This window comes from Battus philenor, unplaced genomic scaffold, assembly GCF_028537555.1.
Source record: "Battus philenor isolate CCGP_79_NKW_IND1 unplaced genomic scaffold, ilBatPhil1.0.hap1 SCAF_14, whole genome shotgun sequence".
Taxonomy (NCBI): domain Eukaryota; kingdom Metazoa; phylum Arthropoda; class Insecta; order Lepidoptera; family Papilionidae; genus Battus; species Battus philenor.
In genome coordinates this window covers 918,772-938,721 of record NW_027181676.1, presented here as the reverse complement: position 1 = coordinate 938,721, position 19,950 = coordinate 918,772, and the positions used below count along the sequence as shown (strand labels likewise).

At 32.1% G+C, this 19,950-nt stretch overlaps 1 protein-coding gene across 1 annotated transcript; it reads right to left on the bottom strand.

Annotated features, from left to right (window-relative positions):
• Positions 1-358: 358 nt before the first annotated feature.
• Positions 359-19,520, bottom strand: LOC137933861 (organic cation transporter protein-like). Its single transcript, XM_068777937.1, has 8 exons — positions 19,437-19,520; positions 11,613-11,892; positions 9,290-9,518; positions 8,477-8,732; positions 7,314-7,636; positions 6,861-7,152; positions 4,449-4,630; positions 359-544 (listed from the first exon to the last, which is right to left on the bottom strand). The coding sequence occupies exons 2-8, from the start codon at positions 11,840-11,842 to the stop codon at positions 380-382; spliced, it is 1,677 nt and encodes a 558-aa protein (XP_068634038.1). The 5' UTR covers positions 11,843-11,892; positions 19,437-19,520; the 3' UTR covers positions 359-379.
• Between the last annotated feature and the right edge of the window lie 430 nt (positions 19,521-19,950).

Here is a 19,950-nt window from a genome sequence, read left to right as displayed (position 1 = left end):
AATAATAATAAAATAATTTGAATATTTCTGTCTTGAATGTAACTACAGTAGATTAGAAATGAACAATCTATAGCCTAAAAAATTATATAAATAATTCTTATAAAGTGTGATATAAATAAAACATATTATTTATAGTTATTAACTATTTTTAATCTATAAAGTACCAATAAATAAATAACGGAACATCACAACATAATTAATAGTGTTACAAGTTTACAAACAATATTATAAATAAAATCATCTTCATCAATCATCAAAATTACATCATTACAACACATAATAGTCTCACAAATATAAAATCAACGACTCAAAAATAACATTTTGATCATCAAAATTGATAATGATCATTTTAAAATCACATTACATTCTACAAAAATCACTAGTGACTTGGCAATTTTGATTCCGGTGTACCAAGAGCTTCCGCCTCCGCTAGTGTGTCTGGCATTTTAGTGCCAAACGTCTCCGGTTGAGTGAGAACCAATAATCCAGATAATAAACCCATGACGCCAAAAATCATCGAAGGTATTCCTTCCCAGTACACCATCTGGAATTAAAGTATAAAGTCACATCAAGAGTACAAGTTCTAATAAGGGTAATTTCTTTTTTACATTTTCTTATTGGGAATTTCTAGTGAAAAAATAAATACATTTAAAAAACTTTTAAGTTAAACGGTTTTTTGATACCCATATTGTGGTGGTTGTGGAAAAATATGTACCTAGTCCGCCATATTGGAACGGCGACCATCTTGAAATTTAAATTTTGACATAATCATCGTGTTTTACTAGTGTAGCCCTTTCATTTGATACCCATATTGAGGGGGTTAAGGAAAAATACGTAATCCGCCATTTTGTATCGGCGGCCATCTTAATGTTACTGTTATATGTGTATATTGTGTGTATATGTGTTGATTTATAATGTTATTGATTTTATTATATTGTATTGTCATCTAAATTAAATGTGTGTACCAAATTTCAGATCAATCTGACAATGGGAAGGTACTTAAATTTCGATTTCTAATTTTGATACAAATAAATTCCGTACGGGTCGAACTAAATAAAACCGTTTAAAAATTAAATATTAGTACCAATTTTCTCGCAACGACAACGCCTTTTCTAGTACAATTTCGTGAATTTCACAGCTAAATGTAAACAAGATTCTAAACTATAACTTGATCTATTATAAAGAACAAGGGCCTATATACTTTTATATTTCGCCAATTAACTTGATACCAAAACGGAATGTGAATATTGTTTTCCGTTGTGTTCATTATTATAAGCTTTTAATACTGGTATAATCTGCAAAAAGTAATCTTTCAGAAGGAAGCTGCTGAGATAGATAGGTAAAGAACATATGAGTTCCTCATCTGCAATCAGAGACCTGGACGTCGGAGAGCATTATTCAGCGCCCTTTATCCAACCTCATAACATGACCTTGGCGATGGATTCGGAGTGATCCGAATACTGTACTAGCCCAGAGCGAAGCGCGATCTAAACCTCGCGTGTTTATAATAATTGGGGACTGCAGCTATATCCTAAATAGTTGAGGCATAAGGCAACCGCCTTTACAACTTGGGCAATATGTGAAGGCATTCACGTGGTTTAAACAAATATCGTCTAAGATCGTAGAGTTTTAACAATCTGACATAATCATTTCGTTGGTCCCGTAGCGAGTTGGTATCCAACGTAAGATTTTTTTCACATTTTTTAGATGATTTTGACCAGTTTGTCATTTATTTCCAATCATAAAAGACGAACTTGCGAGAAAAAAGAACCATTAACTTCCTCAGAGAAGCAAATAATGTCAAACGTGTTTATATGTCTTATCGTTGTCGAGTCATCTGCAGTGCCCTTTTTGTTTACTAACAACTAGCGCCATCTGTCGGCGTCGGCCGGAACTACAGCCTTTAGACAACTACAAGAAAATTTGTCAAATGAGGGAAATTAGAGACATAATCTATCTCTCTAAAAATGTATATAACTCTGAAATGTTTAACAATTAATCTTGTCAATTTAAGTATCTAAATATATCAAGTATATGAATAATCATTTATATTCTGGTTTTTGTTATTACAAATCACACAAAAAAAATGATTATTATTAACGACGATGAAGGTGAAAAAGAATTATAATGATAAGATTCAACATTGACAGTTTATCTAGCAGGTGTATTTCAAGATTATTACGTATAGAGAAAAGAAAATTAACAAATGCTATCACCCAAATAATATATTAGATGAAAAAAAATTAACATCTCTATTAAAAATATAAATTCGTATGAATACAAAAGTTCCCATAAGTTCCCAAGTTAGAGGTTGTATCTTGTAAAACCATTACATCAATGAAAGACCTGTGTTAGTGTATGTATATATGGTGTAACGTTGCAAGTTAACGTCCCATAAATTTTAGCGCGATGCGGGGCACGATGCATCTCAAGTGGCGTGGGGTCGTGGGAGCTTGCTATTGGTTCAGCGGATCTTGGTTTTTATAACAAAAATTCCAATGCGCCCGCGCACCAGCCACAGCAGTTTACACCATTACCCCATTATTTTATTAAACATTTTGTAAACATGCAACGTTACAATGGTCGCAGGTTGGATTCCCGAGATACAATCTTATAATTAACACTTTGTGAATTATTTATATAGGATTTCATCTGCTCATAAATAAGCTTCCAGAGGATGGACGACAGCGTTTTTTGCATACTATAATATCACACTGCAATCGCGAACAAATCTACCAAACGAGGCGATTCTGGTAAATCGCCCCATAAATGTCTTTAGGGAAAGCTTATACCTTGCAGTGGGCGTCTATAAGCTGAATCGATGTATGTATGTATGAAGTAATAAGAGAAACACTTAAGTGAAAAAATACACAGTAAACTTCAGTAAGGCAGACATGTCTTCTCTTGCCAGTGGACTGAGAAGTCAGACAATAAACGACTATTATGGCATGTTACTCAGGCAGATATTGAGTCAACATTTGTAATCCAAAAAAGTGTAGTGTAGGCATATCGCTTGGGAGCTGGGAATTCTTTGCGAGTTTTTTTTAAAAAAGCTGATATTCTTACATTTGCGACACAATATATTTATAATGTTTTGTTTTACTACAAAAACATTCAAAATTATTTTAAAATAAATACATTTTAAAAACTTTTAAGTTAAACGGTTTTTTGATACCCATATTGTGGTGTGGTTGTGGAAAAATATGTATCTAGTCCACCATATTGGAACGGCGTCCATCTTGAATTTTAAATTTTGACATAATCATCGTGTTTTACTAGTGTAGCCCTTTCATTTGATACCCATATTGGGGGTTAAGGAAAAATACGTAATCCGCCATTTTGTATCAGCGGCCATCTTAGATTTATAATGTTATTGATTTTATTATATTGTATTGTCATCTAAATTAAATGTGTGTACCAAATTTCAGATCAATCTGACAACGGGAATGTGCTTAAATTTCAATTTTTAATTTTGACCCAAATATACAAATTCCTTACGGGTCGAACTAAATAAAACCGTTTAAAAACAGTGATAGATACTGTGTTAATACAAGACATAAAAATAAGCTATGTACTCCTTGTTTTCGTCTACAAAAATTAAATAAATAATTTATTATAAAAGGTATACGTATGTATAATATAATCCCATAACCAATTTCAGATCTGCCACTGGAGAGATTTAAAATTAATATTAAAAATCATATTATTCTATCCAAGAATACTATACTGATTCCCCTTTTTGTTCACCACTACATGTAGGATAGAGACCTTTTTTTACTTAATTTTGCTTTTAAATTTAATTCTTCTTTAGTCATATTTAAGTTTGTTCATCATCTTTACTTCTTAACAATATCTGTAACTCTTTACATTCTTTGTATTTCGTTCAGACTTCCTCTCACAACCCTCTTCTGCATTTCCAAGACATCACAGATTTGTTTCAACTACCACATCACTGATCACAGATATAGTTGCTAATTTACGACTATTTCATAATTATTAATTAAGTTCTTTTAAGTAAACACCTACATCAATTACAAAATCTATCTCAGTTTTTATTTAGACAGTCGCTTTAGATTGTTAGTAACTGGTTCATTGTACAAAAATTTAAGACTTTTTCAACTATAATGCTACCTGTCATTTGACGGTTGAAGAAAACATCGCAGGAATATATAAGATATTAGGACAAAAAATTTGAAACATGGCGAGTTACATCAACCCACATTGAATTCATATATTACAATTGTATTTACTTTTACAAAAGGTACTTAAACCGTGAATATCACAAGCTAACAATCAAGGAAAGTGAAAGCAAAACAATTTACTAGAGAAGACATTAGATTTAAAAGAAGATAAACATTAGAAGTATCACTTGATAATAAACATAGAAAGAAAATAACAATAGAAGATGATAGAAGTAATGCGTTGAATTTAAAAATATTAACACTCACCAAAGCAGGAGTCAGAGGAGCGCATATAGATCCAATCCTGCCTATCATAGAAGAAAAGGCGAGAAGCGTATGCCGATACTGCGTTGGATACAACTCCGAGGTGAACAGGTACATAGATGTCATCACCACGGATATACCAAACTTGCCCAACAGGTATATTATCAGACGGAGTACGTTCAAATCTGAAATGTAGTGATTGAGTATAAATCTCAAATTCCATTTTAGAAAGAAAGAATTTATGACGTCACTGATTGTACAAAAGTCGAAAATTAAAAGTAATCTATTGTACCATTGTTTAGTATATGTACTACAATAAAAATATGTTTCAAGAAAAATATAGTTTTAATATTTTGCCATCAATTTAAAAAGATCGGAATATTTACTGCCATACATAAATAATGTTTGATTTTTTAATTATCAGTGTAACTAAATTCCTTACTGTTTAGTTATATATTTACTATTTTATTATATACTATTTTTTATTATATTCCATTTTATTATATTCCATTTTATTATATACAGTTTTGTAGTTTAGTGAAAGAGAACATGAAAATATCTATGCTCTTATAAATAAAAATAATACTTTATATTACTTTACCTTTATTAACTAACTCCTTTTTTAAAACAGAAGTCAATTAAATGTGTATATATATATATATATATATATATATATATATATATATATATATATATATATAAATATATGTACATATATATATACATATTTATACATATGCCTATATATATATATATATATATATATATATATATATATATATATATATATCTGAACTTTACATTTTCTTTTTCTTTTTTTGTTTATTGCTCTTACAACGTTTAATGCATGTCATCCTTTTATCAAAAGATAATATTTAGCATTTTTTACACGTTTTCCTTATACAATGTTACCACCTATTTATATATACTCATAATAACATAGTAAAGGTTTTATTGGAAATCTACGGGCGTATCCTATGTCCAGCTGTGGGCAGCTGGGATTATGATATTATATTTTCTAAACATTGAATTGAAGGTTAGAACATGACATCAATATTTATTGTCCTTATAACACATAACTGGACGGTATCAATTTTGTGATAACAACTAAGCCAGATAAAAAAAAATACTTCACGTCAAATTATTTAATAACTAGATTACATTATCGGTAAATTGAAACTATATATCACTTATATCAGGTAATTATAATATTTTTTAAGATAAAAAGATTATTTAATCTTAAAAAAAAATAACAATTTTTTACGATATGTTAGAGGCGTGGTATTGCAGATGAATAGGATAACATTTAACGTATTATTTCTATAATTTTAAAATGAATAAATACAGATTATTTATTGAACGAACGGCAAAATGGTTGGCACATAGTCGTGGTACTATCAGTTGACCAAACCAAATTCGCTAGATATTAACCAGCGATTTTAATACTGTTCACAATACGAAATACAGAAACAGGTGGCCTAGTATAACAAAATTAAAAAATTCTCTGTGTCAAGGAGGACAGAAGCCCCTCCAAAGAGAATAAGGATCCGAAGAGGAGAAGATCATTAGCAATGATAATCTTGAAAACGAAAGAATATCTCAACTGAAAATTTGGCTTATAATGACACTTAAAATAAATTTATACGAATGTTTTAAACGCACATCTGAAAGAGCCCACAACAAAATCCCACAGTGTTTTATTCTAATCATTTTTACAATACTATAATTATAGTAGTAAGTGAAACTTGTTTGTAAGTTTTGTACGCTGTAAGAGGATTGTTTTGTATAACAAACTTCTTAAATATCTAATACATAAAATTTTCATGTCACAATGTTAGTAACCGTACTCCTCCGAAACGGCTTGACCGATTTTTATTAAATTTTATATGCCTATTCAGTAGGCCTGAGAATCGGCTACTATCTATTTTCCATACACCTAAGTGATAAGAGTTATTCACCCCTAAATTTTTTATTATGTTTTTTAATCTTTTGTTTGTTATATGATATAGCATACAAAAATACATAAAACCCTAAATTTTCACCTCTCTACGATGAACCCTTATTTTTTTATTTGTAAATTAAAAACATAAATTTTTTTGCAAAACAACGTTTGCGGTATCAGCTAGTATTACAATATAATACATAGACATTGGTCGCTAGCTTATTGTTAAAAGCAATATCTCATATAAGTTGTTAAGAGAGATCATATAAATGTATTGCCTATGTTATTATAGAGATTGTCTTAATGATTGATTGCCTGTATTGTTCTTGAAATTTTTTATTTAGTATAGTTTGTCATATACCTTGTATATACTAGTAAAATATTCCTACAGATTGTCGTTCATATATATCGATACAAATTGATTTTTAAATAAGACTGCAATTTAGTTTAAATAAAAAAACAAAGATACTTACTAGTTGGAATGAAGGCAAATGCAATATTACAGGCTGCACTCAACATGTATCCGCTTGACAAAGTGGCCTTTCTGCCGATCCTGTTAAGTATAAGCACAGCGGTGATAAAGCCAGGAATTTCAATGGCGCAGATCAGGATGTAATTCAGGTAGATTGTATCTGAAAGACTCGCTGAGTTGATTGAAAGACCATAGTACACTAGAGTTGTAGTGATCCACCAAATAGGTGTGGTGCAAACTCGACGAAGAAGAACAGGCGACTTTATTATCGCCTTGATCATGTTTGTCTCATCCTAGAAGCGAAAAAGTAAAAAATTAGCTTTTAGAATTATGAAAGCAAAAATAACATCACAGAAGATAACATAAGAAAAGCGTGAAGTAGTAAAAGAAGATAGAAGTAGAGGAAAGAATTGCGATAATGACGTTCATACGTTCATAACGTAAATAAACATACCGGAGCTATAGGTGGCGGCGGTGGGTTCAACAATCCTTCCAAAGACTTTTCACTAATATATGTCTTGTTAACTTTAGCAACTTTCTCTAAAACAGCCCGAGCTTCTGCATACTTCTGTTTCGATAGTAACCAGCGCACACTCTCAGAAAGAATCCAGAAGTAAATAATGATCAGGAAACAGGGGATGTGGAGAGTCATTATCATGTATCTCCAAGGTTGAACGCCCCATGCTATAGCACCAACTACCACTTGACCTACGGCGAACATCGATGATGACCACGCGCTGGTGATAACACGATACTGTGGTCCCACCAGTTCAGCAGCTGAAATTATTTAATGATTCACTGAAATAATAAAACACGGATACAAACAATAAAAGATGGTATTATTTATTGGCCATATCTAATTCTTACTCTATTGATGCTTTCATCTTTTGCTAGTTTTGACTCTATGTTTACGTTTATCTTCAGTTTGGTCTATTTAACACGTTCACTGCGGCTTGAGGTCGATTCATCCTCATGGTAAACTTTGCACTGGTGCGGCGCGTAAAACTCGTGTTTTCTCTCTAGTGCGGCGGCTGTTTACACTCAACCGTATGAGGTATGACAAAGGGCCCGCAGTGAACGTGTTAAAGTGATCGCTGGTATTAGATGAGAAGAATAACAATAAAGCCCAAATTAACAGAAACTAGAATCAAATTTAAGTTCTAAATAATAGCTCTTTCATCGGGCTATGTGACCCGCGCACTGCCATTTTAGACGAATAAATCTTTAAGCTACGTCAATAGTCTTAGTTCTTCTACAGATCTCTTTATTTCTGACTTGATCTATCAGCAAAATTCCTCTCAAAAGTTTCGCATCCGTATGTCATTACAAACACACACATTGTTAAAAGACCATTGTTTTTGAACATTGCGATGTTTTGTTATAACTTATATTATACTTTAATAAGAGGCATCGTGAGATAAAAACAAAATTTTTTGTTTAAAAAAAATAAACATTGACTTTATATAAGAGTGTTTATGACTTCGTTCTCCATCTCCTTTCGCACTATCTTTAGATCTTCATTCACACGGGATTCTGTTTTTGTGCACTTGAATATAAATACTCAAATTTGTGTCCAATAAACAACTGAAAATTGCAGAAGTTCAGTAAACAACTTACCAAAAATATACGAAGAACTGAAAGTTCCGGCTCCAAGTGTTGTTTGCAAGAGTTGTAATGCGAGATACATGGCATAGTTCACGGAGAATGCGCGTATGAGTCCAAAGAGTGCCAAGTTAAAAACGCTTATCACAAGTGCCATACGGCGACCGTATTTATCAGATATATATCCAGTGATCGGCAGAACTAGTAACGTTCCGACACTGTTCAGTGTTCCCGCAAGCGCTCGAAGCCATTCCTGACAGCCTAAATCGAACTGAAAAGTTCCAATTTATTAATAAACTTCTCTTTTATATACAAATGTGGGAGTAATAATGGCTCAGCTGTCATAAGTTTGATTCCGTGGTAACAATCTTATATAATTCATAGTTTGATCATTGAATTATTTAGGTTTGCCAATACCAAACAAGTTTCCATATATAGGCAGCAGTGTACTCCTTGTACCATAATACCACACTGTGTTATTCAACCTGACAGCCAAGGGTGGCGATTATGGTATATCCTCCATAAATATAGGTAGCCTATGCCCAGCAGTGGGCGTTTATAAGCTGAAACAACGTCCACTTACATCCTACATGCGTACATATGACATTTTTATGGTGTCGCTGCATAGAAGCTACTTCCGATCGTTTCCTATTCGAAGTGTATGTGGGATGCCTATGCCCAACAGTGAACGTAGTCTGAAGTGATAATGATACATTCATTTGTTTTACCAATGTTCCCATACACTGGATTAATAAAATGTCTCAAAATTTTACAGTCTTGTTTAGTTACTGAAAAAGAATATACTTCAAGTACATCTTTAATACTTACATCGTATACAACAGAATTATCCCTTCCGTATACATAGCCATCGCATGGTATGGTGTTCTGTTGATCGAACAGGTCCGCTGGACAGACGTCAAGGCTACCATTGCCACCCCTTGGAGCAAACCTCTCACAGCTGGCGAACCCTGAAGAAGTTGCTGGAATAGCATCCAAAACCCATTCCGTATCATACTTGAAGTCCTTTCCATATTCACCGCATTCTGGTATTTGACATCTACGAATATAAATTAATTATTATTTTTAATCATAGAAATAATATCTTCTCTCTATTTTATAGGCTATATCAGGTGGTGCAAAAGTAATATCACAATGTGAACGCGCTTTAATTTTTACAAATAGAACCAAATGTCACTGTAATTATATATTTATAATGTAAATATTTAAAGAATTAGTTTGTCAATAATCAAAAGTATAAATATATATATATATATAATATGTATATATTATATATATATATGTATATAAACTAAAGCACGTTTACATTATCACATTACTTTTGCACCTTGTAAAATATTTAAAAGGAATAATGTATAGGGCATCTATCAGCTAAATTTTAAAAAATTTATATAATATTGGGTTATTTATATATTTTTTCTATTGCAATTCAACAGGCCGATAACTTTTGACTGTACAAAGTCTATAGCGACAGATAATAAACAATAATTAATTTTTACATTTAATAAAACCGATTTTGAGACAATTTTGAAACTCTTTTCTTATTATGCTATGACTAAATTACTTATTATATGTAATACTATAAATTATTTGACGGTAAATGGGCAGTACATTCACCCCTTTAAAGATTTTATACATACACGTGGTGCAAAAGTAATGTCATAAAGTGAATGTGCATTAATATGATGTAGGTAAATAGATATAACAAATCATACTATATATATATGTAGTATATATACGTATCTTATCTATATGCATAACAATAATAATTATTATACTAAGAGAAGAAGAAGAGAAGAGGAGAAGAAGAATACTAATGTAATACTGTGATGAATAAAGTAAGGTGCAATTGTTTATAAAATTTCTTTATTTGTACTTCCAAATCAATTTAATCCACTTCAATGTAATCCCTGTACGATAAAACGCATTTTTTCCAGTCCTCAAAACAGTTGGAATAGTCTTTTTTCAGTAAAGCCTTCAAGACATTCACAGATATAGTTTTTTTTTCTCCTCAATCCCTCGCATTGGATTTGTAAATTTGCAGAATAGCCAGAAGTCACATGGAGTAAATCAAATGAATACGATGGTTGCGGAACTATATTAGTCGACTTTTTGTCGCTTTATTATTCATAAAATTGAGCCATTTTATTACCAATCCCTTGACGTTTAACTAAATTGAAATATTTTACCGAAACACTTGCTTTGAATAAATTAGAAGCATTTGTCCAAAACACTTGCTACTCGGGGATTATTAGTCCTTTTGACTAACAGACGCTCAGCGAATGTTATAGATAGTTGAACATATTTGGAAAAAACTATTACCCGTATTGCGTATGCCAGTAAGTTTTAAATGACAATTCATTTTTAAATCACCTTAATTTTTTATCACACACTATACATATATATCATTTCGGCCGCTTGACGTCATAAACTGTAGATTTCCTCGGCAGATTTCCGATATGACCGGCAGGAAGTTTTTATAAATTTCCAATAACACCGACAGGAAGCAGTTTTTATTCAGTTTCTTTTCTTACGACTTAATTAAGGTCATTTGTGCATCTTATCAATAGATATCTAACACTGCGCTATACAGGATGATAAATTAAAGTTTTATAAACTTTAAAGATGCAAATTTACAGTTCATTTGCTATCAATAATGTACGGTACACTACATTTTAAAATGGTTTCCGAAATAATAAATAATGTAACATAGTAAGAAAAATCGTCAAATCAGATAAATATGTTTGTGGAACTATATGAGTTGAGTTTTTGATAAAAAGTCGTGAAAAAAACTCGTGAAGAACTAATGCAGTGTAAGAAAGGCACTACATTGCACGACTACTGCATCATAGCGGAAGTAGCTACATATTAGTCCCTTTCTTACTTAGGATGGACTTTCGCAAGGTAACGCATGAATCTATTAGACAATGCATTGTGACATCATTCAATCCAGACTTGTGTTTTAGACACAAAACGTCCTTCAAAATGATATTCCAACACCATCAGCGATTATTGTCTGTCGGTTTTAAATGACAATTTCACCATACTTTTTAATCACATTATTATATTTATTTGTTTTAGAATCAACATTAAGAGTTTTTAAAATAAATGTATAGAATTTGATAATCATTACCTGTGAGGTAGTGCCGCGGCCGAGAATATATATTCACTCATGAACGCTGAAGCAATTATAGGAAGAGCTACAAGCAGTATGTTCCTCAGTTGAAATAATCCAAAGGCTCCTAGTTCGTTGACCAATACATCGTCCAAATCAATCGGCTTCTCCATCCCTTCTTTCACTGGATCAGTTTTGATTTGGGAATCCATTTTGGATTCACCAGATATTTTTGAATCTTCTGTCATCTTACGAATGCCTTCGATACCAGAGAAGGCTACGCTTCCATTGGTGGACTCTAATGGAATGAAACACTTTTATAATTTTATTAATTTGCATGCGGTGATAATAACAGATAAACTATCAAAATATTGCCAATAGGTAGATTAAATTTATAACCGTTTTGATAAAGGAACACAAGACACCAGGCATCCGTCTCACGTGTTAGAATATTCAGATTCGTTCAGTTTAAACAACAATTAAATCAGATAAAACTGCGAATACGATAGATCAATTCAAATTTCACAGAATTAACACCTAAAGTTTCTATTATGATATCCAAAATAATAATATATAATATATAGAAGGTTACATAACAGACAAAATGTTCGGCTTATGCCATTAGAAACATGTTATTGATATTAAAATATTTACATTTTACGTATAATAAAACGTTTATTGTTTTTATTAACATAAAAATAGATAAAGAACATATATATAGATTGATCGGGGTGTTCACAAATGTACATTGTAGAATACTTAGCGTTAAAAAAATTAACAGATATTGGACTCTACTCTTTAAGAGACAGATGTGGTTGTCGATGGGAATGTAAAGAAAGCTAGCCATGTACCTTCTTTCGATTGCCAGGACGATTTGGCCTCGCGTGTACAATGGCGTTTGTATATTATTAAAAATTGATTATAATATACACTAAATACTATAGATAATCGTATGTAAGGGATTTATTTATTAAAATCAAGTGTGGAAGCGCTACAATATCATTTTTTTGTATTGTAACGCGACACGCTTTTAACTTCTGACAGTACAGCGTCTGAAGTATATATACAATTAAAATTTTGAACGCTTATTTCATCATTATTTATTGTTTTTAGAACCATTGATTTTAGGGATATGTTTTACAATACATAAATTGACAGCAAATGCATATATTCGTCCAAGGAGGTAGTGCACTACCTGAGTAGGTGTCCTTACTTTGTGGAGAATATCCCGAAACAGAGAAACACTCTGTACCTGACTCACACCTAAGCCAATTAACAAGTTCCCATTTAATAGATTCACGCGTTACTTTGCGGAAGTCCATCCTAAGTAAGAAACGGACTAATATATAGCAACTTCCGCTATGTAGCAGTAGTCGTGTAGTGCACTCTTTGTTTGGCACTAATCCGTGTAACATTACTCCTGAGGATGCCCCGTGGAGGGGTGAAACACGTGTCGAGTGATTTAATGGTGGCAGTTGTGTAATTCACATCGTTTGCCGCATGCGCATTTATCAGCGGACTGGCGGGCGTTGCACTTTATTGCACGACTACTGCTACATAGCGGAAGTAGCTATATATTGGTCCTTTTCTTACTTAAGTTTCCATTAGCCAAGGCTACGGTACAAAGATTGGTTCAAGGATGCACAACATCCACTCAGGAGCTAAAGACCGGACGGTCACTATTGTTCATCGAACAAAAGACACCCTCTGGCTGTATAATAGTGTTCATCATGTGGTAGCAATATCACGTTACACACGTGCGTGTATTGCACGGACGAGACTCAAGATGCGATCGCAAGATTCATCGATGTGAATACGGCAACCGCCGCACAGATACTGGCGCACAACCTGAGGATGCCAATATGGACTAGGAATAAGAAAGTGGTAGCACGAAATGTAATTTTAAAACCTGGACTTTGTGAGGAAGTCGTGAAAACGTAACAAGACACAAATGATTTATTTAAAATAATCATAATAATTAGTTAACTTCAAATTAGTTTGAAATAATTTATGATTTAAGTTAGTACACAGTTTAAGAGACTTAATAAACACTGTAACATAAACAAATGTTAGCAAAAGAAAAATTTCGGAAATATTACAAGTAATAAATAAATTTAAAAAATTTTAAGTTAAATGGTTTTTTGATTTCCATATTGTGGTGGTTGTGGAAAAATATGTACCTAGTCGGCCATATTGGAACGGGCCCATCTTGAATTTTAAATTTTGACATAATCATCGTGTTTTACTAGTGTAGCCCTTTCATTTGATACCCATATTGAGGGGGTTAAGAAAAAATTTGTAATCCGCCATTTTGTATCGGCGGCCATCTTAGATTTATAATGTTATTGATTTTATTATATTGTATTGTCGTCTAAATTAAATGTGTGTACCAAATTTCAGATCAATCTGACTACGGGGAGGTGCTTAAATTTCAATTTCCAATTTTGACCCAAATAGACAAATTCCGTACGAGTCGAACTAAATAAAACCGTTTAAAAACAAAGGCACGGACGCTAATGTCTGTTTAATATAGATAAATAAATAATAAATCAATTAATACAGATCACGAAGTTTCCAACGCTGTTGGTACAAAAGAAAGCTGTATTATTTTGATATTTTTATATTTGAGAGAGATAAATACCGAAGGAGTTTAAAGGCTTTTTTCAGAGCGCGTTAGATACACTCGTAGGTTTAAGTTGACGAGTTTGGGATACGGGAGTACAATCTGATTCAACTTACTATCAAATTGGGATCTCTTGATATCATTATGATACATTCGCTGAGCTACCATTGCCCACTTTTGTAGTATTCGTTTAAATCAGTGATTCCCAAAGTGGTCTATATCGACCCCTAGGGGTCTATGACAACCTGCAAGGGGTCTACGTCAGCAAAAAAAATTTGGGGGTCCGTGAAATGAAAATGGGGGTCCACGATAGTGGATCTCAACACATACACTGATAGTACCTATTTACTTACATCATACTATCTTATTATATAAAAACATTTACATTATTTATAAAAGTACCCATGAAGTGAAAAATGTATTGCTTATGTTATTTTATTTATAGTTTATTTAATGTTACGTATATATTACATAACAGATACAACATTTTATTTTGAGTATTTTTATTTTAAATTCAAATAACATGCGTTTTTACTTTAAGTTTTTAACACTAAACTTCACTATAGCTAGAAATGTACAGGAAATCCATATCAAGTAAGTAGGGGGTCTACCCAACACGGAAAAACATGGCAAGGGGTCTACGACACAAAAAAGTTTGGGGAACTCTGGTTTAAATCAAAGTTTTCGTGTATAATTGAAAAGAAATTATCTTACCTTATTATTGGCACTCTACTGCTCTATGTTAGATAAAAAAGTATATATAAAGTATATAAAAGTATATAATAAAGTATATGAAAAGATGTCGTTAGTGTTTAAAACAGTTGTTTAAATTTTTTTTTCTATTTCCTATTAAAAATCTATTTTGTTTTTTTTTATCTTGAATTATAATTAATATTTATACAGACACAAATATTTCCTACGTATACTTGTGTGTTCAGTTTCAAAGTGTATATTATACTCAATTCAAAACGAACTGTATCTTTTGTTTGCGTTGTGTAAGGTGTAAACAAAATATTTGCTAACAACCATTGATATCTTTGGTATGTCGAACGCTTTGAAATCGACATTTCACGTGAAACTACATAAACAATTTATTACTCTTTGGACAAACAAGATTGTTATCAAATTTAATTTAAATTTAAATTAAGTTATTAAAATTGTTATGTAAATAACAAAGCGGCAACGGACAGAGCTCACTCTGTGTTTGGCACTAATCGGTGTAACATAACTCCTGAAGATGCCCCGTGGAGGGGTGAAACACGTGTTGAGTAATTTGGCGGTTGCAGTTGTGTGATTCGCATTGTTTGCCGCATACGCATTTATGAGCGGGCTGGCGGGCGGTGCACTTTGTTGCATGACTACCACTGCATGTGCGGAGGTGGCTAAATATTGGTCCTTTTCTTACTTAGGATGGACTTCCGCAAGGTAACGCCTGATTCTATTAAATATTTAATATTTTATTCTTCTTTTCAGCCTTTAGACGCCTACTGTAAGGTATAGAATGAAAGAATAGACCGAAAGACAATGTGAAGTATGAAAGAAGAGAAAGTAAATAATAAAAAATTCTGTGAAATGTAATAAATTTGCCCAAAAAGTCCCTGTCCCACAAAAGATAGGGGGTACGAGAGGGCCCCAATAGCGAGGGACATATAAAAAAAAGGCATAGACCTCCCGTGAAAGTCATCACAACAATCGGGTACTGCGCTGCTTAAATATGTCGTCGGTCAACTGGTGAAGGGTGTACTCACACCGCGTCAACCGGCCCCTGGTCGTCATTCAACAAACTTTCGGCTCCAACGGCCATTTGCACGAGCGATATGCCCCCCGCACTTCAACTTCAACTCGAGCACAGCCTTCTCTATTGCTCTCTGATTGACGTTGAGCCTTCCGATGAAGTCCTTCGTAAGTGACCACGTCTCTGATCCCGTATATCATCAGTGGCAACACACAAAGGTCAAATCTATTTTATATATATATATATATATACATACATACATATATATATATACTAGCTGATCCCGCAAACGTTGTTTTGCAAAAAAAATTAAAGTTTTTAATTAACAAATGTAAGATAATGGTTGATCGTAGAGGGGTGAAAATTTAGGTTTGTATGTATTTTTGTATGCTGTATCATAATAAAATAAAAACCAAAAAAAATGTCTAAAAAATTAAAAATAGAATTTAGGGGTGATTATATATATATGACACATATATATATATATATATATATATATATATATATATATATATATATATATATATATATATATATATATATGTATCATATTTATATATAAGTATGCTAAGACCAGCCATCTTATATCACAGGTTCGATATGTGCCTTAGTTATATATAAGTATATAAGTTTCCAGAGCATGGGTAGTAGCGTGCTCTGGGTAACATAGTACCGCACTATGATCGCCAAACCAACTCCCAAGCGTGGCTATTATCCCCCATAGATATCTTTTGCGAAGCCCTATAAATTGTAGCCTGTATATTGTATAATAAAAACGTGTAAGGATATTATATAGTGAAAAAAAAGGTTTTAAAATTCGTCACTTAAATACCTAAACCAGAGTTCCCCAAAACTTTTGTGTCGTAGACCCCTTGCCATGTTTTTCCGTGTTGGGTAGACCCCCTACTTACCTGATATTTATTTTGAAGTTTAGTGTTAAAAACTTAAAGTAAAAACCACATGTTAATTTATACATTTATTAATTGAATTTAAATTAAAACTACTCAAAATAAAATGTTGTATCTGTTATGTAAATTATACGTAACATTGAATAAACATAAAATAAACTATAAATAAAATAATATCAGCAATAAGTCAATATTTTTTGTGAGAAGGATGAACCTGATGCTATAATAATAAATTATCAACATTTGGCGTCGATTTTGTAAGGGTTAATCTTAAAGCTCCTCGGCTAATGATGTCCAGTCTGTGGACCCCCATTTTCATTTCATGGACTCCTAAATTTTTTTTCGCTGACGTATACCCCTTGCAGGTTGTCATAGACCCCTAGGGGTCGATATAGACCACTTTGGGAATCACTGACCTTAACATTTGTTTAAAACCAAACCATAAAGTACAACATAGAGGATGTTTCTTATTTTGAATCGTTCGATTTGTTCACCGGATGAAAGCATTTTAGGATTAAAAAAATATTTATCACACTTTTCTTTCAGTGTATGAAATTTTATTACGTTTAATGCAATGTGATAGTAACATGACGCCACCAAATTACCGGACACCTTTCGCCTAAAACCCATTATTGCGTTCTAATAATTTACAACGGATTACTTATTTTTTTATCTCTTATATCTTATCTAAATATTCCTTCCTGTCAGTTGATAATATATCCTTTATATTGACACGTGGTGTAATTAAATTTGTCGTTGTTAATACAGGATGATTTTTATATACGTATTAAATATTTAAAGATGTTAATTTATAACACATTTACATGTTCAAATATCAGTAATTTCAGAAATAATAAACGACATAAGGAAAAAGCATATTCAAAATTCAAATTACACTATATCTGTCACAAACAGTTCTATTGTATTCCGAAAGAAAATTCAACATATTTCAAGGTGATCATTTTATACAGGTGTTCAAAAATAGATGTAAAACTTTTCACAGACAAATGAGAAATACATTTGTATACACATACATACATTTTATACCAACTTTCATTCATATTGTATACATAAAGTATTGTAACTAAAATCACTATATAACAAGAGCGTTCAAAGAATTACTATAAGTAATATATCTTTCCCATCGTTGGGACACGAACCTAAAGTAGAGAACGTATCGGTCGTTGACCAGCCCAGTGTGACGTCGTTCATATTCTAATTCCAATATAATTAAAATCAACCAAGTATTTTCTTTTATTTAGTAATAAATACTATATAATCATTTAAATATTTTGTCACGAAGAAATGCTGCTAGTCCGTGGACTCATATCATCAAAAAACTTAACGTGATTCAGCGCTGAGGGGTGTTAATATATATATCATTAAACTATGCTTGTAGGGCACAACAGAGGCATATATTAGACCGATACTTTATATACCAGGAAATGAATCCTAGCTCCTAGATCACTTACGGGAACCTTCCAAGTGATTACTGGGTCTAAAGCCTTGAATCAAGGCTAACGCTCGAATCGCATCCTATTAAGAAAACTTTTACACTTTTTATTTGTAACTTCTGGCTGCAGAAGTTATTGGCCAGTCGCATTCCTTAACAAAATATAATAATCAATTTCAAAGGTATTGTTTTATTTAATGATTAAATATGAAATGAATAATATTTACTTAATAATGAACTGTACAAATTTGCAGCGCGTGAACTGTCATACGCGCGATGTTCATAGTGAACTGTCAATCGAGCAAAATACATGGTGAACTATCAAACATGCAAATATCATATTGAACTGTCAAACACACAATGTTTATTAGGAACTTTCCATTGCGCGAAGTTCATATTGAACTGTCAAACGCGCGAAGTTATTAGTGAACTGCCCAATGCGCAAAGTTCATAGTGAAATGTTAAATGCGCAAAAGACATATTGAATTATCAAACGTGCGAAGTTCATAGTGAACTGTCAAACGTGCGAAGTTCATAGTGAACTGTAAAACATGCAATGCTTACTATCAACTTTCCATTGCACATAGTTTATGTTGAACTGTCAAAAGCGCGAAGTTCATAGTGAACTGTCGAATGAGGAAAATTCATAGTGAAATGTTAAATGCGCAAAAGACATATTGAATTATCAAACGTGCAAAGTTCATAGTGAACTATCAAACGTGCGAAGTTCATATTGAAGTGTCACACAGATGAAATTTAAAACAAACTGTCAAACGCGCGAAGTTCATAGTGAACTGTCAATAGCGCTAAGTTACAATAGTCGCTATATTTTCTGAAATTACAATTTTTTTTATAAAAAACTTGTATAAAGTATTCGATGTAGGATTTATAAAAAGAAGTTGAATGAAATCGGTGCATTTATTATTAAGTGGTCTCGTGACCAAAAAAATGTCGACTCATTTTCATATAAACAGATTAAATGTAATTTTGAATTCCGCTACTAGTGTACCGGGGATTTTGGTTTGTTCGCTATATTGTTATCAGTTTCTAATGTATTCCTTACACTTATTACGTACTTAAACTGTATGTTATAATTAAATGTGTTAATATTTACACTTCTTACCTTTACAATGTTAGATAACTGTCTATTATCGGCTTCTGTTAAAGAAAAACGTAATTTCACTGACATAAACTTGATGAACTATGCCGTATGCTCAACTTATACAAAATGAAACGTGAATAAATGAAATAATATTACTAAATCAACCTTACACAATTTACACAGGTGTTTTATCGATACAATTAATTATTATGCACATGTATTTATTGTTAACATTCAAGTATTTTTACTTAGCTTGTTAATATTCTTTAATGTGCATTCTAGAACATATATACATAGTAACAAAATTGTAAAGAAAAAGTACAATGGGCGGTTACAGGAGGAAATTTCTTTCAAACAGTCATAGTATGGAAAATATACATACTTGTAATACATACGATATAATATAATAATAAGTACAATAATAAATAAAAAAATCAAACTGACTTGGATCGCATTTGAGTCAGAAAGAAAAAAAACAGAGAATACAAAATAAATAAATTGAAAGAATAATAATCATTGGTCTAATAATAAATAT

Excerpts from the sequence above, each read along its gene's own strand:
- LOC137933861 (XM_068777937.1), bottom strand. The coding sequence starts at position 11,842 with ATGACAGAAGATTCAAAAATATCTGGTGAATCCAAAATGGATTCCCAA. Across the intron at positions 7,637-8,476 it reads CAGTTCTTCGTATATTTTTG|CTGCTGAACTGGTGGGACCA; the intron begins GTAAGTTGTTTA and ends AAATAATTTCAG. Across the intron at positions 4,631-6,860 it reads ATTTGCCTTCATTCCAACTA|ATTTGAACGTACTCCGTCTG; the intron begins GTAAGTATCTTT and ends ACTACATTTCAG.